This window comes from Chlamydotis macqueenii, chromosome 5, assembly GCF_036417535.1.
Source record: "Chlamydotis macqueenii isolate bChlMac1 chromosome 5, bChlMac1.mat, whole genome shotgun sequence".
Taxonomy (NCBI): Eukaryota; Metazoa; Chordata; class Aves; order Otidiformes; family Otididae; genus Chlamydotis; species Chlamydotis macqueenii.
This window is the reverse complement of record NC_141560.1, coordinates 38103807-38127242: the sequence shown is the minus strand read 5'-3', so window position 1 is coordinate 38127242 and position 23436 is coordinate 38103807. Positions and strand designations below refer to the sequence as shown.

At 43.8% G+C, this 23436-nt stretch overlaps 1 protein-coding gene across 2 annotated transcripts; it reads right to left on the bottom strand.

The window, feature by feature from the left end:
- Window positions 1–4350: 4350 nt before the first annotated feature.
- EXD2 (exonuclease 3'-5' domain containing 2) lies at window positions 4351–23291 on the bottom strand. 2 transcript variants are annotated; one of them, XM_086749093.1, is made up of 9 exons: window positions 22893–23291; window positions 13272–13679; window positions 12107–12363; window positions 10956–11082; window positions 9823–10148; window positions 7205–7311; window positions 6840–6975; window positions 5728–6084; window positions 4351–4567 (listed from the first exon to the last, which is right to left on the bottom strand). In XM_086749093.1, exons 2-9 carry the CDS (start codon window positions 13608–13610, stop codon window positions 4351–4353), a joined length of 1866 nt encoding a protein of 621 aa, XP_086605219.1. In that variant the 5' UTR covers window positions 13611–13679; window positions 22893–23291. The 2 variants fall into 2 exon arrangements, with proteins under 2 accessions (XP_086605219.1, XP_086605220.1); XM_086749094.1 differs by lacking the exon at window positions 22893–23291 and adding an exon at window positions 14717–14851.
- Between the last annotated feature and the right edge of the window lie 145 nt (window positions 23292–23436).

Sequence of the window (23436 nt, the reverse complement as noted above, 5' to 3'; positions counted from 1 at the left end):
TCCCAGCGACCAACAGCACTGAGACCCCAGCTAGTATCAAGTTGGCTGATTCAAGACAGAAACAAGCACTGTGATAGTTAAGTGGGAAGCGAGGATGCAGCACTAACCTTGGTGCAGAAAATCCTTGCCACAGCTGCGTGCTCTTCATGGTGGAATTCAGAGTGACAGAGGAATCTGTTTTGACGATAGGAAATTATGTTCCTCGCATGTTTATTTGGCTTTTTGGATTTTTTTTCCCTTACTAAGCTTAACCGTGTTGGCTCCCTTGCATTGCCCTCTCTATCTGTAAAAGCTTTTAACAAAACTCCCTTGGTGGGGGGCTAATACAAGAGGGCACACTGTGGCTTCCTTAACTCACAGAGAAAGCTGGATACATCGTCTTTGCACTTACCTCAAACTGCCTCTCCTTTTCTCCAGAACAGTGTACCCCTGAGGGTGTGGAAAAGCCCTTATGCCAATAACACAGCACTATGTAGAAAGGAGAGAACGGGCTTTGAAATGGCCCTTATTCCCAAAGAACATCAAGGGGATGACAATTTGTATCAGACTGCAGGAATGAAGAAGGCAGTATAGGTCTGGACTACTGTGGAGGCCTGAAGGAAGGAGGAGATCAAGGAGCAGCGATGGGAACTGACCTACTGGTTCAGACTGGACGTGCCTCTAAATCAATACAGAACAATGCACTCTGGCAAGGGCTCCTGGTGACTCCTTATTACAGAAGCTCCCTCTCCAAGTGCAAAAGGCTCAGTTTCTCAGAGGCATTTAGGCACAGGGCCAGGGCAATGAGGTACTTCTCAAGGCTAACCACACTGCCTTCACTGAAAAAAAAAAACCACCAAAATCATGTTCTGGATAGCACGGAGTTCAGCTGCTCCCTACGGAGTCAGAGCAATAGAAATGCAACAGGAAGATAGCTTCCCATCCCTACCATTAGTGAATACCAAACAGAAAAAAATGCAAGAAGCCCACAGGGATATGTCATCTTCAGTCCTGTCAGTCATGGATGTGACAGCTGGGACCTTTAAAGACTGTCAAAGGAGGGAAACCAAGGCACTCCAAATGTCAGCAGCCTAATTAACATGTCATGTAAGGTCTGCTCAGAAATGCAGCACTTACTGCACCTCCAACTACCAGACTATCAAAAATTCTGCTTGGTGGGTAATTCCCGCACCTTGCAAAAATGTCTAAGTTACTGCAAAGCCAAGAAAAAGGCAAACACTAGTGTTTGGGAAGACAGAAATCCTAGGACAGGGGCTGTTGGTAGTCGCGATCCAGACGAGTGTCTCTGGAAACATATACTCAGCTGTATTCTTAGAAAAACAAATCTGTTTCACATGGGCAAAACACCTGAAACAAAATGGATAGAGGCAAGTGCTGCAGGGAATTCATAAACCAAGACAGATTTGGGGACTTCAGTAGCTGAAGCGTGCTCCCCACTAACCTGCAAGAACCAGTTTGAGGCACGTGGTATCAAGCACCATGTAAAAGAGAAAATTTCCCTCCTCCATCTCTGCCAGCGTACCTTGGGCAAACTTACAAACATAAAGAGACAAGCAACAGAAAGAAAAATCCCATGTTGTGAAAGCCAGCCCACACAGAGAGGCATGGCAATCCTCTCCCTGCGCAGACAAAATGGATGTGTCTGGTTTAGTGCGAGAGGGTCCTAGTGTAGGTAAAATAGTTGAGGCAACCTAGACAAATGCTCAGGTTGAGCAAAATCTACATTTCTGTTCAAAAAAGGTAGATCTGTAGCCATTGTGACTGACCAACAGTACCAGGACACGGACAGCACCTCAGAACAACCATTCAAGTGTACCTGAGCAAACTTGCTATCGCATTGCTTAGGAGTACAGCATTGCTGCCAGCACAGGCTCTTCCATGGCTGAGCTCTGACACACAGATGAGGGAAGGCACTGGAAAGGGAAACTCAGAGAGTGAGGTCCAGGTGTTACCATAAGGAATGATGGACTCCTAAGGACAGGGTGAGACATAGGGGAAAAAAAAGAGAAAAAGCAAGCACACAGAAAAGGAAAAAAGAGCTTCAATAGTGGTAAGTCTGGTAAAAGAGCAAATTTTTACTGAATTTAACAATTAGCGATGAAGACATACAAGAAAGTTTTATCTACAGACTGACAGAAAATGTAAAATCATAATCATATAAAAATATTCTATTTCTGCACAATAAATATATCACTTCCCTCCTCCTTCAAGATGGCTTAAAATGATGCAAGTTAAGGATATCCTACAAAGAATCTTAGTTAAGAAAATAGTTATGAAGGAAGTTTTCCTTGCAAATTTCTATTTCTGAGAAAGTGATTTGGAAACACCCCCCCCGAAAGTCTTTAATGATGCCACTGATTCCTTAAATTTAGAGAACCTGTAGTCCAATTCTTGTCTCAACATCATTTTCTTGTCTCAACAAACAGAAAAGACAGCAGCCCTGTGCCAGCCCATGGGTTCCATTAAACAAGGACAGCTTTATCAGGAGTTCCTGCATCAGAACAAAGGGATAAAAAACAAAGCAGAACAAAGAAGTGAGGTGGATGGACACCTTGTACTCCTGCTCATTAAAGAGGAGTTTCTGAGCCATGCAAAGAGCTCTCCACACCACGATCAGATGGCACTAAAGACAGGAGACAGCCCTATCTGAACACGTGCTCAAAATGCTCTGGAGAGAAATAGTTGTATCCAAGCTGCTGCTGTAGACAGGAGGTTCTTGCTGAGATTATAATCAGCTGTGTGAACGAGCACAGAGAACACATTTGGCTAGATCAGTTTTTGTTAAGACCTGTCAGTGGTACAGGAAAGGAATAAAATTGCCCTTATAATGAAAATGGTCTCATTTGCAGCTCTGTGATAAGTAGTATTTATCAAGAATCTTTGATTCCTTGTGCTTGGGCTGCTACTGCAGCTCCTCTGAGATGGCATTAATGTACCACTTCTCCTTGGCTTCTACTTATCTCAAACAGTCTCTGCTACAAACCATTTTTTCACCCCTGTGCTGTGAAAATTCTTGAATTATCTGATAAGACAGAGTTTCAGCCCCAATCACAGCAAGTCCAGGATTCTGCCCAGATGTTATAATGAAATACGGTCAACTGTGCTACATGCAGCAGGGTGAAGTATCACAAGGGTTTTGCTGGAAGTTCTTTACAAAGACCTATAAAAGCTGAGCATAGCATCATCATTCAGGAGAAGCACACTCACTTCATGCAACCAAAATTCTCAAAAGTGATTTCACAGAAAGGAGTACGTATTTTTAAAAAGTTATATTTAACTAAGGTCTAGCACCAGGCAAAAAAACCATGAATATTTAACAAAGTCAGACAAGCAGCACATTTTAAAAAACAATAGTAATAATTAGCACACACAAGCTTATATTTTCAAAGCATTTTACAAAAACATTAATTAATTAAGCCTCACAACACCCTTGTGAGATAGTTAAGTATTATTAGTCCCATTTTAGAGACAGGGAAACAGGCATGGAGAGAGTACGACCTGCTCACCACCACACATGTCAAATCCAGGAAGAGAACACCAGATTTTCCATTTTCTGCCACACATGGTCTGACCTCTTAAAAGATGCTGGTCTTTAAATGAAATTTGTTTCCTCTCATCCCTTTTAAGACACTTGACCTCATTTCAGTCTGATATGAAAAGGTACCCACCAAGAGCTATTCATGATAAACAAGTGGAATTAGGGAAGAACATTTTTTTTCACAGACTGTGTGTTGCTGAAAGCTGTTTAAGAAAATACTTGACAGGAGTGTTTCTATACTGACAGAGTCAGAGTGTCGCTTCTCATCAGGCAGCTGCCACCATGAAACGCACTGAGGCCTATCTGGAATGCTGATACAGGTCAGAATCTGAAAAAAAGGGTAAGGTTTCTTTGCCATTTCCAAACGAGAAATCTCTCTCTAGCAGGGAGCCTTCTCTGAGAAGAACTTGTAAGAGTACAATTGCACAGAAAGCAAAGAAAGACTTTTATCAGGAGACTCTCAAGGTGCAGCCAAGAGTGCAGATATGTCTGTCAGAAAACCCAGAAATGTTCATATATTGTGCTCAGATTAAGAGAGATGGTCTGGAGGCATCAAAAATCCTGGGGAGTAGAAAATAACTCTTCGTAGTCCCTTTGAGAAGACAAGTTCCCTTAGCGTATCACTTTTGCACTGAACTAGTCAGTGAAAGACTAGGATTAAAAATTCCAAACCACCTGAAAATTCAAGTCAATGAATAAAACACCAAATCTGGCAGATCTACTGCTGCCTGTTTGCAAACCCAGGCCCAGATGTTAGTGGAGACATAGAAATAAAAACAGTCCTTCCACCTTCCACCAGAGTCCAGGAAGTTTCATGACAGCTGGATCTGAAGATCTTCCCCATACTTTCGGATCAGCTTCATGTGGTTATGGTCCACTGACCATTGCTCTGGGAGGTGCTTGGGCTGCATGCTGTCCAAGAAATGCTGCCGCCAACGTCTCTCCAACTGCATAAGGGAGCGAAGGCCTCCTTTAGCAAAACACTGCACCACCTTCAGTCCGTGTGGCATGTAGCTCTCATTGCAGATCCTGCCAGGACACAAGCAGAGTTTATTTTCACACAAGCCCAGTGTCAGACTCTAGACCTGTCTCCAATGAACAGCAAGACACTGACGATACTTTTAGCTGCAGAGTTTAATTACAGACACATAGTAAGCTAACCAAGAGCGAGAGTTTTATGCTTTGTTTCAATGCCAGACTCCTTTCTGAAACACAGTTACACTGGGAAGCTGGTTTCTTTGAACTGAGAAAGTGTTCTTTTACAGTAATACTAAACAAAGCTCTCAAGATCCATTACAAGCTCCTCAGGAGACAGACTGCAAATTTTTCAAGGCAAAAACCATATGACACTCCAGAGCCCTGCTCCTGCCACTGAATACCCTGCCTGGATAAGTTCTGACTTATAACACTGACGCATTACAAACACCAGTGAGCCTAACAACGAGAAAGTATTGACTTCATGCAGCCAGAGACCAGATGCTAGTTAAGAAAATATATTTGGGGAGGCTTTGAGGAAGAGGAGAGGAGACTTCTGATATGATTGTCTTTCAGTCTCCCTCCCCGATCTGTCCTTCAAAAAAAGTATAAAATAGTGGTGGGGAACATGGAGAGCAAGAAGGGAAGGAACTGCTGGAAGGAAAAGGGAAAGAGGGGAAGAAACAAGAGCTACAGTTCAAAAAACACTGCTGGCTTGGAGGGAGAAGAGGATAAACAAAAACACAGTAAGAAATGCAGAGTCTGCTTAGAGCCTTAGGCTACAGCACAAACAATTATCATCTTCCTGTCCTTGCTTTCTAGTTAAATATATCAACGTACTGTAAATCCAGATTCTGCAGGCTTATACAAATGATAAGTTATGCTCTTAGAGGCTCAGTTTTCCTGCACAGATCAAGTCCTAGTAGTCTCAAATTCAGACACTCCTTAAATTGACACCAGTATTTTCGGGAAGGTACATCAATACCCCAAGGAGACCAGGAATGGGTTTTATCTCATTTTCATTAAAATGCTTTGGGGGTGTGGGGGGGGGAAGTCAGCATGTGTGATCCTCAGCTCTGCAAACTCTGCTGGATTTTCTTTCACTTTGCTGCAGTAATATTTACTCAAGGCTCTGTGCGTAACCAACGTTTTGTCAAACTTACGTGCCAACAGGAATTACTAAAATGTTACATCAACTGATGGGCTTGTTATACCTGGTTTCCAGACCAGCTGCTTCCTGGAGTATCTCTGGGGTAACTGCCTCTGCCTTAAAGAAGTCCTTGATGCTTTGCAGAAGTTCTGCCCTTCGGGGGTCAGGCAGGCTGTCTGCATTCAGCAGCGCTCGGGCCCCTGAGCGCACTTGCCTGCGCAGAGGGTCCTCCAGCAGACGCACACCTTCCTCAGAGCCGATGGGGGCACCAAATTCCTCAGCCAGCTGCTGCTTGAGATTGTTGTCATAGTAATTGGAGATGGCATGGCAGGATGTGCAGAGAAGGAGCACATCATGGGAGTTGTGGTCCTTCATCTGGATGGGGAAGTGTCTTCGGTACTCGTGAGGAACAACGTTCTTCCTAGGGAAGACAAACCAGCCAGCTCATTACATTCGCCTGGAGCTGCTGCTCCCCAGTTCCTCTTCTTCCTGGCCCACAAAGGGTCACTAATAGTAGAAGTGCAGAAAAACAAAGATCACCAGGGTCAGGACCCTCAGTACAGCAATAGGTTCTGCAACTTCTTTTTAGTTGTACTTCTCTCCACAGGTTTTCTGCATTTCTCTTTTTTTCCCTTCCAAAAATTCATTGCTTTCAATTAAAAAAAAAAAAAAACAGTAATTCATACTGTAAAAAAAAAACGCCACAAAATAAAGTAATGCACTACAAGAAGCATACTTCTCAGCTAAACAGTAGCAGCTGCAAAGACAAAAATCCCACCCTTTGTGACCCCATGGGCTTCAGGCTCACTTAAACCTTTCAAAAATACAAGGATTAAGAAGTGGAAGGAATAGTACAGCCATTTTCAGAAGGGGATGCCATCAGAAGAGTGTGTGTTGGCATACTGCTGCCCCCTGTCATTCAAACTGCAGCACATACAAGTTCTATACGCTTTGTTCTCTCCAAGGACCAATACCGCCTGCCTCTGGAAGGAGAGGGAAAGTTGGCCTGTTCAGTGTCAAACTTACCCAGACACATATGACTACTATAGCCCATCCAGGATGTGAGCAAGCATGACGTTTCAGGCCACTAACCAAGCTTCTGGATACCAAACTAGGTGCAGATCCCAGTTCTGTTTTAAAAGATCCATTTTTCTCCTATCTCACTAAACAACTCACCGGATATAGGATTCTCGCTTGCCACATACAACACAAAGGTTCTCTTTGACCGTCAGATAATAATCAACTTGAGATTCGGGACGTCCTGAAGGCTCAAACTGCAGCTTCACAACAAATGGGTCTGTACTCACTAGCTCTGAAAGTGTAAAGGCAAATAAAGAATATTAAATACAAATTTGTATTTGAAAGCTAAAATAACAAAGCTAAAACATAGGAGTCATCTTAATGAGTCCCCAGCAGTATTTCCAATAAGAAAGGATACAAAAATTCATGCCCAGTTATCTAAGAAACAAGGAGGGGGGAAGAAAAAAAAAAAAAAAAAGCAGCTGTATTTCAAATACCAACAGGAAAATTGGTATGCTTACCTCCAATCCCCTTGTCCAGATACCACTGAGCTTTCTTGCGATCACAAGTGCACAGGGGTTGTCCATCTGGTGCATGCAGGAAGCAGTTGTCATACAGGGGAGACTTTCTATGAAACAAAGGCAGCATTACAGCAACTATAATAGCATGCCAAAAAAAAAAAATAGAGCTCTCTACAGCCATGCATTCCACACTGCAATTCATGCAACCACCTCCAAACCACAGTTAAGGCTGCTGAGCACTGCACAGGCTGCTGCCAAGGGAAGCAGAACATCTAAAAACTTAACTGGGGTTTACCAATTGACTGCAAGGTATCTTTGCTCTTCTGCTGCCAGTGGAATTTTAGCTCTGAACCCCAGTTTTCAAGAGATGCTATCAATGATGACAGCATTTAAAAAAAAATACATTAGAAAGCAAAAGAGAATTGAAGTTAAGAAGGATGATGAGCTAAGAGTAAGCTAAAAGACAGTGTCAACTTACAGGCAAGCCAGTTTCAAGAATCAGCTGCCTAAGCCCGTGTTTTAATGTTTTATTAAGATTACTTTTCTAAAACTTAGTGTGAACAGCAATTACTTCATTCATCCAACAGCAGTGCTCCAAAAAGGCTCTTGCAGCACTGGGAACCCAAACACATGAGTCCATGGGAAAAACAAAGCTGAGCTAAGGCCTTCTGAAACACTGGCACCTAACCTTAGCCAGTGGTGAAAAGTCCTGCCTGAGGGGTCTCTGGTGTTTTCTGGCAGCATGTGGAAGGGCGCTGTTTTGCAGAAAACATTTCCTTACTCTGCCAACCTCCTTAAAACAAAACTGAAGAGCGGCACAGGCTGGGCCCAGGGAGCACCTGGGAGGAACTGGACAGGGATACAGACACATCACAGGACACTGTGAAATAGTTTCCTTTCTTCAGCAGGTGGAGGGAGGTGATTCTGCCCCTCTACTCTGCTCTGGTGGAAATAAGGAAGAAATTTTTTACAATGAGGGTGGTGAAGCACTGGAACAGATTGCCCAGAAAGGTGGTAGATGCCCCATCCCTGGTGACTGGGTCAGGCTGGACGAGGCTCTGAGCAACCTGATCTGGTTGGAGATGTCCCTGCTTACTGCAGGGGGGTTGGACTAGATGACCTCTACAGTTCCTTCCAACCCAATCCATTCTATGATTCTCTCCAGAGACATCATAAAAATAAGTACTCAGCAGAGCTCTACCCTCTAAAAATGTTGATTCACAGGCTATGTAACCTGACAATTCTGAGGTGCACAGAGGGGAAGAATCCCAACAAAACAGTAATTATTTTTGTGGACTAATTGACAATCCAATCATGATGCAGGAGATCTCCTTCCACTGAGCATCAGCAGTTCTGCGCAATCACCATGATAATTTGAGTACTTCCCAAATCTAAATGAATAAACATTAAAACTAAACAGTCACATCCAGTCTTATTACAGACCAGAGCCACACTGCTGGAGATACTGTAAAAAACAGTGAGTGTACAGATCTCTCATGAAGTCAAGCGCAGTTAAAAACAATAAATAAACAAAAAAACATAGGAAGATCTCAATTTAGTTTGGAATGCAATTTTGTTTAAATTTTAATTCTCCCATGAGGTGCAGTCCTTCTGTTTTGTATGACACAGGCTCCAACTAAAAAGAAAAAATAAATCTGGAAGGACTTGCTCTGTACAACACAATACCATTAATGACTGCTAATGAAATCAATATTATTGACTACATTAAAATGTCTCCATTGACAATCCAATAAACTCGAAAAGGAGAAAACAAATACTAAAATGACTGGTTTTCTTTCCAAATGGTAATTACAGACAATCTTAGTTCCTACATCCAAATGATAAATTTTATTAGATTATATCCAAACAAAACCAAACATATAGCTCTCCACATCTTCCACTGCATTGAGCTTAAAGAGACTCCTCCAACTTGTTTTAATTTAAAAACAACCAAATTCTTATTAGCAAAAGGCCACAATAATTTAAGATTTGTTCCACAAAATCGCCTGCAGGATGGGGATCCCGAATCCAACAATCTGCAAGGCCAAAGTAGTACCCTTCCCTCCTTCTCTCCCTGGCCAACACAGAAGTGCATCTGGCACCTCACATAACGTGTCTCACTCCTCCTAACCTCAGCCTTCAGCTCTGCTCACTACCCTGACACCTCTGTGGCCACAGTGACCTGGGGCAGCACAATACAAACAGCAGCCCACAAGGCAGATTCTGCTGAAAGGACAAGCTCCATGCAGTTGCCACCTTTCCCCTGGAGGAGACGAGGCACAGCTGTCTGTGCAGTAAATCCCAGCCAGCCAGCCAACCACCTCCTGCTGGGACTCTGCTCTCCAGCGAATGCCTCCACAGGAGAAGGAAGGGCAAAAGCTGAAGACAACCCCTCAACCTGCTCATGACCTAGTACGGATCCAAGTGCTGCCCCCATTTTCAATACCACCTAGAGGGAAACAAGGAAAACAGAAACAGGAATCTGGCTCCCATGACTGTTGGGTCCTGTGTTTCCTTTCCTAGCTCCTGTTACCCACTTGTTTCATGAATAGAGCAGGAGGCATCATTCAAAGTTTTCCACCTGCAGTATAAAGAGTAAAATGTGCTCACAGACTTACCGCGCAGAATATCCCACACCTAGAGGTTTTCGCTTCTGCCTCCGTGGATCTCTCACTTGCTGACTGCCAGAGGGCTGGCCATTCACTAAAGATTTCCGATTTTTTGTTTTCTGAGGGGAGCGTCCCTCTCCACTCTTCTCCTCTCCAGTGCTGCCACTCCTTCTTCCTCTAAATGGGATATCCACCAAGCCCCGGCATTTACCCAGTGCTTTTTCCCAAGCAGGGACAGAGTTTTCACCTTCTGATGTAGCAGGGAGGCTGGCAAATCCCAGCAAATGGAGGAACAGAGCCACTGAGACCTGGGCATCCCTAGCAGCATAGAGGACCTGCAGAAAAGCATAGACATTGTGACACTGACAAACAGCAAACACTCCCAAACATTATCAGTCTTTAACACTTGGTACAGTAAAGGCAGAAGCTGGATTTGTTTCCTTTTGAAGTTCACACAAAATTCTGGCAGTTGACTGACACTTTCATAACATCACCACACCCCACATTTTTAGGGTCAGTCAGACTTGAAATACTCATGGGTGCCCCCAGCAACTGCGAAGGACTAAAAAAAATTCAGGTCAGCCAGGCCTTAAACACTTTCCTGACCCACTAAGCCCTCCCTAACTAATAAAAAGCTCCCTTTTGACATACTGCCTACCAATATTCAGTGTGGTTATTTATCCCGTCACTCCCTCTACCGGTCACTGATTTTGTAGACATCTGCAGCGTGACTGTAAAAAAAGTGAGCAATCAGGGAAACCATAACGGTCTAAAGATGGTGAACAAGGTTTCCAGGGTCTGTCTCTAATATTGCACGGACTGCTACAGATGGGAGGAAAGAAAATAATTAAAAGGTGAGGTTTTGGGTGCACAAACACTTCTTCAAGGGAAGTTGTCTTATAGATCTTTCAGGACTAAAGGAAAACAAGAGTCAAGAATCCAGGGAAAACAGCAGAAAATTATCTTCATGGAAAAGGAGGGAAATGCAGGCACAGAGTCTGGAATTAACTTCAGACCACAGTCACACACAAGGTTTTGAGGCAGAACTTGAAAAAGGCTCACATCTCCCTGTTGTAATGCCTCTTCTCTACTAAGAGGATTGCTTTTCCTCCCAAAACACTAAGTTGAAGTGGAAGACACACCTGATCTTGTGTCAGTTCTTCTGCCTCCCAGTTGCTGCAACGCACATGAGGAGACTTGTCAAGCGGGCAGTTCAGGACTTTTTCAGCTAAAGACTTAAGGCTAAGGCAGTTGTGAAGTAGATCCTTCCTTCAGTTTAACAAAGAAAGTGAAACAAACATATTAAAAATGAAACTATACACCCATGCAAATTCAGATGGCCTCATATACCCTGAACCTGCCAGAACACAATGCACATGATGCACGACTCTCACTCAAACAGCACACAGCTGCCTGACAGCTTTACAGGTCCTCTCCCTCCCCTCCGCTAAAAGGTCCTCTCTAGATTTACTAATTATCTAGTGCCTGCAATATGCAAAACAGGCAAAGGCTGGGACTTGGTAACATTTAAGTCTGAAATGTTTGGCTCTGAACTACTAACTTCTGAACTAAAGAGGTCTATCACAGAGTAATGGACTGCCTGCCCCAGGGATTCATGAGGAGCTTGAGCACCAGGTATGACTCAGAAGAATCCTGGCCACTAGAGACAAGAAGTCCATCCTCAGTGCTAAAATGGCACCATCAGGTCAGCAAACTCACATCCCAGATCACTAACACCACACACAGGCATGCATACATGAAAAATATTCCCAAGAAGAACATTTTATTTTAGGAAGACTGAAGGATGAGAAAATGGCATCATAACTGTAACCTTTCAATGGAAGCATTGTTATTAAAAGAGAAAATTAGAGCTGGTTTATTTAGTCATTTTTAAAGAAATCCTGTAATTCAACAGTTCCACTTACGCGCCCCTGGCACATTTACCGCATAATTCCAGGCAGTGTATTCAAACATCTGTTAACATTACATCACTGCACCTGGACTTCTTAAAAGGTGAGGCATGATATGCAGAAAAGTCCATAAGGGTATTGCATGAGAAGACTTAACACAATTAGCATATGAAATCTTCATAAAGATTTCATTTCCGTTAAGACCACAGAACAGATGCATGACATGTTCTTGGGCTGCAGCTGCCAATGTCCATGCTCTAAAACCACCCTGAGACCTCCAGGCCTACCTGTGTGGTATCACTCAGCATAGGCAGATTACTTTAAAAATATTTCCAGCTCAAACGATGCCTCAAACAGAGCTGCCTCTGTCTTCAGACACTCACCGCTGTCGCATGGCTAAATGCCGGAGATCCACATTCCCTTTGACTGGAAGACTATAATCATTAAGTAACTTGCAAGCATCTTCCCAGCATCCTACCCCAACTTTCAAGACTGCAGTATCTGCCATGATGTCCAACAAGGTCTGTGGGATAGTCTGTCCGCTGGCAACAAGCCTGGGCAACCGAACAAGAATGCAGAGGCCACTATAAGAAGCCATCTGTAGGAGAGATACAGGATTTGCTTTTCCCTCCACAGATACCTGAAAGAAAAATCAGAGTCTGGGTTACAGTATTATTAGCAATACTGGAGCTGGAACAAATTGCAAAAGAGGCCACTGAAGACAGGAACTACCTATCAGTGTATATACTCAAGTATTGTTACACGCCTCTAAAATTTTACTGCAGATTATGCGATCTGTTTCACAGTATTCCCCCAGCTACTTCTTGCCACACTCCTACAGGAGAAACTTTCCCCCTTTCACCCTTCGCCCTCATAGCTGAGCTGGTGGAAGAAATCAGACACATTTCTTAATCCACATCAGCACAAAGCCACCCACCGCATAAATGTTTATGGCAAACACATCGTTTAACCGTGGCTTATACTAATGACTGTGGGGTGAATAAATTTCCAGCCAAAATAATGGCAAAGCCAGGCTTTATGAATGAGTTAAAGTCTGTTTTGAGAATTCACACAGGCAAATGTACGGGAGGAAAAGGAACTTTGCTTTCTGGTAGTTCCAGTGAGTTGTATCTACATATCAGTATTATTCTCCTTTTTGGATTTATTATTCTTAAGAAATTGTTTCTTAAGTATGCACTTGGATTTAAAATAGTATAAAGCCAAGCTCCTTCTAGTGAATCACCTTTAAAGAGATGTTATACAAAACACATAATGCTATATTTATTTATCACTATGTTTAGTATAGTCGATTTATCAGAGGAGTTCAGTAAATGAATACAACTAGTGAATTAAAAATCTAGTCAGCACAGTTAAACATGAGAACAATCAAAATTAGCAGCTACTTCACTGCTGCTATGACAGATAATCACACAGGCAGTTGCAACAGTCAGTCCTATTGTATCCACTTAAGCAAAGGAATCACTCCACCCTTAATTATTTCCCTTTGCAATGTGGAATCTGAAGGAGAGCTGCTTCTTGATCACTCACCCATTCACAATCAATTCCAAGCACTGGCCATTTCTCCAGCTCCTTCTTCAGCAAAGGCTCAACACAATCCCACTCCTCCTGTTCTGAAACTATCACTATGTCTGCACCAAGGGTCCTCTCTACCCAGGAAAAGGTGGGAGATCTGAAGAAGGAAAGCACCTCCTTATCCTCTACCTTAATCAGTTTCTCATCTCCCGAGTTTATAACTGGTTCCTCTCCCTGACTACTACAGCATGCTTTTCCTTTCCGACGCTGAGTTGCTTTCCATAAAACCAGGCCCCCCACTGCAACACCCAGCAGGGTCGCCAACGTAATCGTCACTGCTGTTTGCTTGGGCATTTTTTTAATCCTCCTTTTTCCCCCTTCACTTCACCCACTCAAAACGGCATTGTCGGATTTTATCATGGCCTGCAAAGAAAAAGGAGAGAGGTGGAAATTAAAGACAACTTAATGAAAGATGTTTAGAGGCATTAAATAGGCCCACTGGTATAATAACAAGGTTCTAGCCACAACTCGTGATCCTGACTGGAGAAGGACCGGGTCCCACTTTGATAGACTGGGGGTCAGGGGACAGACTGCCGCAGTGGTGGATTGGGCACTAACAGGAGACTGAATGCTGCTGTTGATCACACCAGCAGAAAACTTAAAGGGAATCCTTTGATTTATACTGGTGCAACTAAATGCTTCTGCAAACTCTGATACTCCAAAAATAAGCTACTCAGGGCTGTTATCAACATCTTTTAGCTCAGTTTGGAACCAGATCAACCTGAACAAGGACAAGACGAAACTACTGCAGAATACGCATGTCCATGCGTGCATCAGTAAATAACAGGCATTGTCCACGACATTCACACCCGTATTAAAGTCAAATGGCTCTTCAGCCTTGGGCCTGAAGAAGCAGCATCTGTTTGTAACACAGCTTTCCCTCTACCACACAAAACCCCAGATCCCCTTCAGTAAACCGAAATCCATCCTGCCCCTGCATCCCGAACGCCCCAGCCCCACGCACTGGTGCGACCCGAGCGGGGGGCGAGGCGCGGGGCAGGCCGGGGACCCGGGGTGGGGGCCAGGCCGCCGCAGGCCCCGCGGAGAGAGCAGGGAGCGCGCCTCCGGCCGCTCCGCAGGCCCGGCGGGAGCGGGGCAGGCAGGGGCGGGCGGCAGCACCCCTTAGCACCAGGGCGAACGCGGAAGGCTCTGCCCGTTTTAGGCTTGGTCGGGGCTTTACTGGGAAGAGGCTCAGGTGCTGCGGCAGCGAGCAGGCGGGAGGCGCTGACGGCCCGGCTGGGGAGGCCGCGGGCCTACCGGCCTGCGCAGCCGGGGCACCTGCCGGCGCGGCCCGCCGCCGGGAGGCGCGCGGCAACCTCTCCCCGCCGCTCCCGGCCCCTGCCGCGCCGCCACCCGAGCTACGGGCGCCCCGGCGGAGCCTCCACCCGCCAGCCCGCTACCTGCGTCTCTGCGGAGCAGTCGTCTCCGGCAGCGGGAACCCCCGGCAGCAGGAACCCCCGGCAGCGTAGTCGCCGCGCACCCCGGGAGGCTTAGAGTGACGGACGCTTCCTCTTTCCCAGCGGTGCGAGCGGGCCGTGGACGCCGCCATGTTGTACGGCAGCTACTGGCCGGGAGGCTGAGGTGGCTGTCGGTACCGGCTCGGCCTGCAGCACCAGGGCGGCTCCGCAGTGCCGTGCCCGGGGTTGCCGCCTTGGTCACTTTGGGCCCCGGGTCGTACCCGGGGACCGTCTGCGTGGTGGGGGGTACCACCCCCAAAATAACACCGTGGTATCAAATATTAATAAAAATACTGAAAAGCGAGCCCTTTTTATTAGATTTTTGAAGTGAAATGAGAAGCTTATTTGCATTAGGAAGGCCTGATGAGGAGGCTGCGGCCGGGTTGCGGAAGCCGCCCACACCCACAGGCCAAAATGGAGGCGTGGGGGGCAGCCGTGCTGCCCACCCCCTCGGGCCGCAGCGGGACCCCGGGCGGCAGCTCGGGGAGGTGAAGCGGTGGCTGGGGAACAGAGGCAGCAGAAGGAAGGGAAGGGAAGGGACAAAGGGAGACCAGAAAGTAAAAAGCTAATCATAGCCACTTCCAAAGTGGCAAACTGGAAGAAAACAAAAAGGGAAAAATCAAGTGGAAAGGACTAAGAGTTTACCAGAGGAATAACTGTGGCAAAAGTTGTGTGTGGGGAACACACATGAAGATGAGAACCATGACACCACAACACACGGACAACAACTATACAGCCAGCTGCCATGTTCAGGGTTATCACCATCAAGTCTCGAGGCCAAGATTGTAAAAAACCAAACAAGTTTCCAGCCCAAATTCCATTGCAAATGAAAAGGATCTGAGCACACAATTTTTTTGCAGTTCCTTTGCAATTCCCACTATTTCCCAATTTTGGGGCTGTTAGAATCACAGCTAGTTGCATCTGTTTGAAGGAGACACTGAAACCACAGGAAATATTGCTTTAAATTGCTTTGACAATTTGACAGTCAGCATCAAATTTCATTTAGTTTTGCCACTTGTAGTGTAATCATCAGGGTAGGAGGATCTCCCTAGCAGAAACTTGGCATTTAAGAGACAGGTTGTCCAAGGGGTGCAACACATCAGCTAAGGGCTGTCATCAGGGAAAATCTCCATAGAAGCAGTATTTTTTCTATCTGTAAGTGAATGCTTGCTCCCCCTCCCCTTCTTTTTTTATAACTCAGGAATGAGGTAGGGACCAATGGATAGCAAACAAGGAACGCAGTTGGTTTCCAGAAGAATGCTTCCCTGAGCAAGTGAGGCCCCCTCCCTACCAGAAATAAGACGACCAGGCCATTAAAGCTTAAACAGCTGCTTGTTCTAAGGACCTGATCTAAGCCCAGGATGGTGCAATCATGCCAGGTCTCACATGTGGTGGGGTCACATCAGGAAAGTTTGTTTTCCATTGACTTGTGTTTGTATTTTGAATGTACAAAGAGTTACAGTTTCTGTACAGTAAGTCTTTCTGTAAAAAGCCTCAGTCTTGCTCTACAGTGAAGAATTTTTTTTATCCATTTTTTTATTTTTCCACTGGGAGTTAGAAAGCAGTGAAATCTCACACGGTGCAGTAACTCAGACATCTTGTCTCAGGTTCATTCTCCTCTACAGGGAAGGTCCACATCTCCTTTACAGGGACAACCCAACCCAGCCACAGCTTCTCCATCCACCCTCTACGATCCGATGCAGCAGACACAGCTGACTAGTTGCAATGGAGGTCACCAAGCAGGAGCCAGTGCTACTCCAAAGCTCATTGCATCACTCGTGCTGAGGAGTAAAGTGCATCGTGTGCATCCTCAGGAGGAGAAGCTGGAGGGGTCCGGCTATAACTGAGTTCCCACAGTCGGATGGGCATGTTCTCTTTCCCTCTTCCCTTCACCACCCCCCTAATGTACAATGCTTTGTTCTATAAGGTCATTGTAATTCAGCATAAACCTGGAGTGCCACTTGGAAGGGTAGTCCCACATTTCCTGCTCAACCTGATTGCTCGCTCCCTGCTCCCTTGCTCCAGCACCAGCATTTCTGTGATGACATGGTCAGAGAATCATGATCCAGCTGATCCAGCTATAAACTAGTTCATGGAAAAACCTGACATCTGGGGACACAACAGACTTATTTCAAGGCCCAAGTGACAGGAAGGACATTCAAGAAGCCGGTGTAGCTGGGCTCCCAGATCCAGCTGCTCTGTTTTGGGGTAGGCAAGGCATTCTTAAGAGAACTCTATCAGAGCTCAAGATTAGCTCAGAATAGTGACCAAATCTGCAAAGTTTGTTCGTAGCTGGACCCACTTGTTATAAACTGGCATCCACCCAGAAATAGACCAGTTTTGCCTTTTACAAAGAGTTCCTATTACCTTAGAAACGAAAATAAAGTTACAAAATAGAGGAAAATGGTAAAATACCCCAGCATTTATTACACAGCTAAAGTCTCACATAGAAAATGCTATATAATGAAACCCCCAAGCCTAGCTTTTCTACAGTAACAGGACTGTATCCTTGGCTGCATTTAAAGCCTTTATTTTTCATGGCATCACTGACATAAACAGAGTCCTGTTAACCACAAGTCTCTTTAACAGCTTGTCTTACTACCTACATAGCCATTTATTCAAGTATAAAGGTTAAATTAAAAATAAATGAAAGCAACTGATGCATGAGTGCACGCTGGCAAAAAAAAAACACACACAAAAAAAAAACAAAACCAAAAAACAACAACAAAAAAAAGAACAAGTTCCCAGAGCCTGATGGGGACAGTGCTGAAGATGAGAATGTAACCAAGTGAGTAAATACCAACTAGCCTTACTTATGAGAAATCTGTTGCAGCAGGTAACTGGAAGCCTTTACATGGTAAACAGCAAGATTTACTTTTCTTTCTGTCTCTGTAGCCTGATCCAAGATGTCTGCAGAGGTCTCTGTCAAAAGACTAATTTTTAGCCTGATTTCCTAAGAAAAGAAGGCTTATGCAATTACACTGTCTGTTGGTATTTCTGCCTGTAGGTCCCCTTTCTTCTCCCCTTTCCTTGCTAAAAAAGCATGTTTAAGCCATTGCCCAATTCCATCTAAATTTGTACAAAGGTAACTTCTGTGAAATGCAAAGCCAAATCAATGAAACAGATCCTAGTAAAGCTGTCACTGATAAAATGGCAAGCATGTGCAGGCACTGCTTAACATACATATGAGAATCCACACAGCAGTGTCACATCAGGACAAGGAAACCAGGCTTCATTTGTTCTGCTGATCACAGGAAAAAATATTTTTGTAATCACATTAGCTCATCCTTTAACAGGGAGAAGACTAGGGTAAATGACTGTGTTCAAAGGAAAATCAATGATCATGGAATATCAAAGGAAAAAGCCTCCAGTCAAGACTTAAATTGCTGTTACCAGACAATGAGCAGAGAGCTGCATGTAGTCCCCGCTAGCTCATTAATAACTCTCTATTTGAGGCCCCATCCCAAGCTACAGAAGAAAGCCAAAGTGGCATTTCAGCTCCTAACGTGATCTCTCTTCCTTCTCCCGATGCTGGTAACCCCATGACTACATCTTCAAGCAAGTCATTTTGAACAGGGTTTGTTTTAACAAGGCTGATACCAGGGACCAGTAGGACTGCTTCCTTCATCAAAAAGTCAGAATGAGATCAGTTTCAATCAACTGTGAAGCCACATCCTAAAATTGGAGTTTCACACTGCAACAAGGTGGATAGAAGTTTTAGCTCCTGTTAAAAAGGCAGTTCTGCTTCTTCCTTCTACCTGTAGGCATTCTTCTGCTGCCTCACTTCTGCAAACACTGGTGCCAGTTTGATTTATGGAATTAAATGAGCAGAAAGCTAGCACAGCAAAAAAAATAGTTTTCTTCTGGTTTAACACCTTGATCTAGCTTACTGTAGAGCCACATCTCAGTGAAACTACATCCTAAGCCAAAAGATGAATCAGTGGTAACTCACTGCAGGGATCTGCCAGAGTTTGCAGATTTTGCAAAGAATCTGGAAAAAAAACTGCTCTCAGAGGTGTGAGCTGCCAGATTGATCCCATGAGGATGAGTTGTATTAACATTCATCATCATCATATTTCTTCCTTTAATTGCCAACTCTGTCATTGCTTATGTAGGAATAGAGAGGAATTTCACAATTCAATTTATTGAAGAGCTGCTTAACTTGTCCTAATAGTTCAGTTTCAGAAGGCAAACTAAGCTGGCCTCACAGTTCATGGCTGCTAAGAAGGTGACATCCCCCATCTCCCAAAACTCTGCTTCCAGCTGGGCACTCCTGACTAGCCTGTGCTGATTTTGGCACTCACTGGGACACTTCCATGAGCCAGATGAACTCAGTAAAATGACTGACAAGCGAGTCTAATAAGTAGCAGCATGAGCACAAGGAAAGGGACAGAACACAGCCATGAAAATGAAAGCCACCTTTCCGTGGCTACAAGTCATTAGATTGGCTCAGCTGCATGTTAAAGCTACATCTTTAGCTGAAGAGCCCCAAGGGGAAATATTTGAGAGAACAATGCTTGTTCTTCCCACCTTTCTGGTCCACGAAGTAAGTAAGCAAAAGGAGAAAAGCCCAGAAACCATCTAATTTCCACTACAGGGAATAAACTCAACAGGAAAGTTATTTAGGGAAAAAAAAAAAAAAGGCTATTGCTAAAATATGACATCATCTTTTTCGTTCACCCTCCTTTTGCTTCTATTTCCCCTCAAAAATAGAAAGAATTAGAAATAAATAAAAGTTTTGACCCATCCCCACCTTCCTCTCTGAAAACTGGCTTCTCTGTTTCACTCACTCCATAGATATCTAACTATCAGTGTCCAACCTTCTTCTCCGTTTCCACTCTGGATTAACCAAAGCCAGTCAAAGGTTCAGCAGAGCTCAAAAACCCTCATCCTCTCTGACCTGACACAATCAACTATGCTTCACTTAAAATCTTTCTTTTTTACCCATTTAAGCCTTCCTTCCAAGTGTTCTTTGGCAGACTCTGAGAGCTGTATCCTTGGTCTTCTCCTTTTATCCTCCTACATCATCTCTGAGTTCTCATCTGAAATGCAACTAACATATCTCAGCAGATGATTTACAGATCTGCTCCTTTCCCCAGAGCTATCTCCCTCTATATAAACTCAGATGACTAGCAGGAAGTTAAAGCTCAGCAGAGCTAGAACATGGTTTCATTCTCTTCCCTGAAAGCCCTCTTATTGTCTTTGTGTGTATCTGTGGATAACATCACCAGTCCACCTGCCACTTAAGCTTGCATGTCAGCTGTCAGCTCTGACTGAAACCTTTTTGTAGATCCTAGCACCCAGGGTACATCTAAATTTTAGACTTCTATACGGCATCTCTAAGACAAAGAAGTCCTTTGATCCATCCGTGCAACTAAGACCCTTGTTTAGGTCTCTTGCTTCCATACCTCTCCCTCCAGCATTAACACAACAGCCATCAACTGCTGTAAACACCATGATCTGACAATAGAGTAAAGCCAACTGCAGGCCTCCTATTAGTGATCAAATACACCACAGCCATCAAATGGAAACCACTAATGCAATGTAATCCATTCTGCCAATTTAAATTTGTTCAGAAAAAATGTTGAAGGGATAATTTTGTACCAGCAGACTTTAAAACCAGATCAGGTATTATCAGTCCTTCCAGAAGCAGAACAACAACTCTGTAGTATGGGCAGAAGCTAATGCAAGAGCAATGTGACACCACAGCCATACCTGATCCTGATCAATTTAGTACTGCTGGGAGACTGGGCTGTGCGCAGCCCTGGAATTAGCAACTCTGAAACCGCAACCCAAGATTGCTTACATAGATTATTACTCTGACCACATCACTTCTCTGTTTGAAGCATTCTGCTAGTTTCCTCTTCTATATTGCACCAACCATTGTTTACTCATCTTCTTTTCCAAGAGCACGTACAGAAAGTCACCACCCTGTTCGTTATCTCCATCTCCTTTCCAGTTGATCCCTCCCCTTTATTGTCTACTTGTTGAAATTCCAGTCAAAACGGTTTTTATGCTTTATTTCATGCTGCTTTTGAGGTATGGAGGAGACTAGAACCAAGCTGCTTAAGCAGTGTGTACAAACAGACACTGACTTACTCTGCCTACAGAGTCTGGCCATGCTCAATCCAGTTTGATCTGTGAGATTCAAACAGTCTCAGTACATCACCCCGCATGCCAACATGTCCGACAGAACAGTAACTTGATGACGTCCAGTCTGTTCGACTAAGTACTGTCCATACCTCAATTCTATTCCAAGCTGTGGAAGGTTCCTATTAAAGCAGAAAAAAGATGCTTCACTGATGCTACTTCAGCATGACTCAGGCCAATAGTGTATGTGCTTTGAAGATATCACAGCACTCTGGCATTATTAACACAGCAACACATTCTTTTGAAAGGAAAACGTTACCAGTATAGGTCATGATAATTTCCTCAGGTGTTATATTCAAAATTAATTCAAACAAAGGAATCAGAGAGCAAAAAGAACGCTTACCAACACTTTTTTTAACCTACATGGTCACATGAGAGAATATTGCATTTAGCAGAACAGATTGGCAGTCTCCTATTATATTTTTTTTTCCAAATTCTGACCACAAGGTATGTTCTGACTGCTTAGAAATGTGGGGTTTGGTTTTTTTTTTTTAAAAATCCCCTCAGTTAAATCTTTCCTGAAAATCCTAGCACTTAGGGTTTGGGAAATTTTATTTCTATTTGTCCATGTAAGTATACAGCTTCCCTAGAGACTGGATCCAGAACATGGAGAAAAAGTACCTGAGATTTTTTTTTTTGTGTTGCATTTCAAATGGAAGGCTCCTACACCTATTTATTTCAATACAGAAACCAAAGATATCCAACCTCAACAATATTTTAGTAAAGAGAAAATAAAGAACCACATGTGACAAAAGTGACAGCCACAGTGTTCAAGTCCAGGCTCAATGAGGCTTTGAGCGACCTGATCTAGTGGAAGGTGTCCCTACCCACAGCAGGGGGCTGGAACTAGATGATCTTCAAGGTTCCTTCCAACCCAAACCGTTCTACGATTCTATGAGTCCATAATATATTTCTGGAAGGTCCTTACATCATATGCTGATGTGAGCTCTATTTATAGAGGAGAGAATGGAATACAAATTGATGGAATAATTTTGGAGTCTATAGGTAGAAAAGTGTAATGTAATTTGTCTATGTTTGGAATTCAGAAGTGAGCAACCATTTCTGATATAATTGTAATGGTGCAGAATTTCACAGCATACAAACAAGAGAGCTATAAAATATGATTTATACCAGTGCAATTTATCGGTGTATAAAGCTAAGGTAATAAACACAAATCATGATGGACACAGTCTTTGCCTCTCTATGCTGAGGCTTGCTAGACATGTTACATAGCAGTAGTTGGCCACTGACAACTATTAACTAGAAAAAAAGTCTTCATATAGCTCAGATGCAGAGGAGATTAAGTGTTCTCAGCTTTCACTTCAATATTAACATCGTTAATTATCACACTAACAGAAAACAGTTAACAGACTGCGTCTGGATATTCCTCTTATTATTATTATATCTTTAAGTAAGTTTTGATATCTATACCTATTGATAACAGATATGGAAAAAAGATGTATACAAAGTTGAAATTTAAGAAATGTTTTTACTTTTTTAACATTTTTTTACATTCTTTTTATTCTGATTAGAAAAGTTTGCTATTTTCTTTTATGTTAAAAGTAAGGCTATAGTGTTGTCAACTAAAAAACATGGTTTACAGAATTTCATACTCTTTCTATAGTCTTAGCCAAAAAGAATCCCAAAGCACTTAACTGACTTTTTATAATAATGTAATTTCTGTTTCTACTAAAGAGCTGTCATCGCAACATGGCAGCAGTCTAACAGCACTCAGTAATGCTGCCACACCACAATTTCTACCAGGAAGAGTTTTTTTTCTTTCTTTTAGAGTTTAGAGGCTCCTAATAATAACTGCAAGTGCAGTTCCACACAAAGAAGGCCAAGACTGTCAGGCTAATTCCTCATCTTCCAAAAACTGTATCTTCCCTAGGTACTGGTGCCAGTTCACTTGCACCTGTGGGGAAATACAGACCTCAAAGTTTCAAACCACAGGTCTGGGACCACTCACCTTGCGGGCAGTGAGTACGTGGTCAGGCACTGCAAGGTGGGACTGGGGGCTACACACTGCATCTCTTCAAACGATGCTTCTGTGTCTTACACAGCATCAGGCATTACACGAGGGACAGCATCCTGTGAAAGACAGAAAATATTTTTTCCCCACAAACACACAGGTTAGGGTGTTACAAAACCGTGAAGGACCACACAGATCAGTTCCACCTGTTTAGCCAGCTGCCTTTTGTGAGTTTGTTGATATTGACAGGTAAGAGGAGAAGAAAATTCTTCTGTATGTCTGACAGTCTTCTGGGGCTAAGTCCAGAGAAGCCTGCTTACTCACCGAAGAAGGGGCAGCCCTCCTATTTTCAGCCTTGCTCGAGCAGGAGAGAGCAAGCAATAAAACCTCAGAGTACCCCCACAGAAGCTATCTTAAAGAAAAAAAAATAAAAAATCAAGACATGGCATACAGAAACCCCAGAGATTGCTCACTTCTTACAGATGGCAAACCCCACTGCTAACTTCCTCACCCTCCCTCCGGTGAGTTGTCCGCAGGCCCC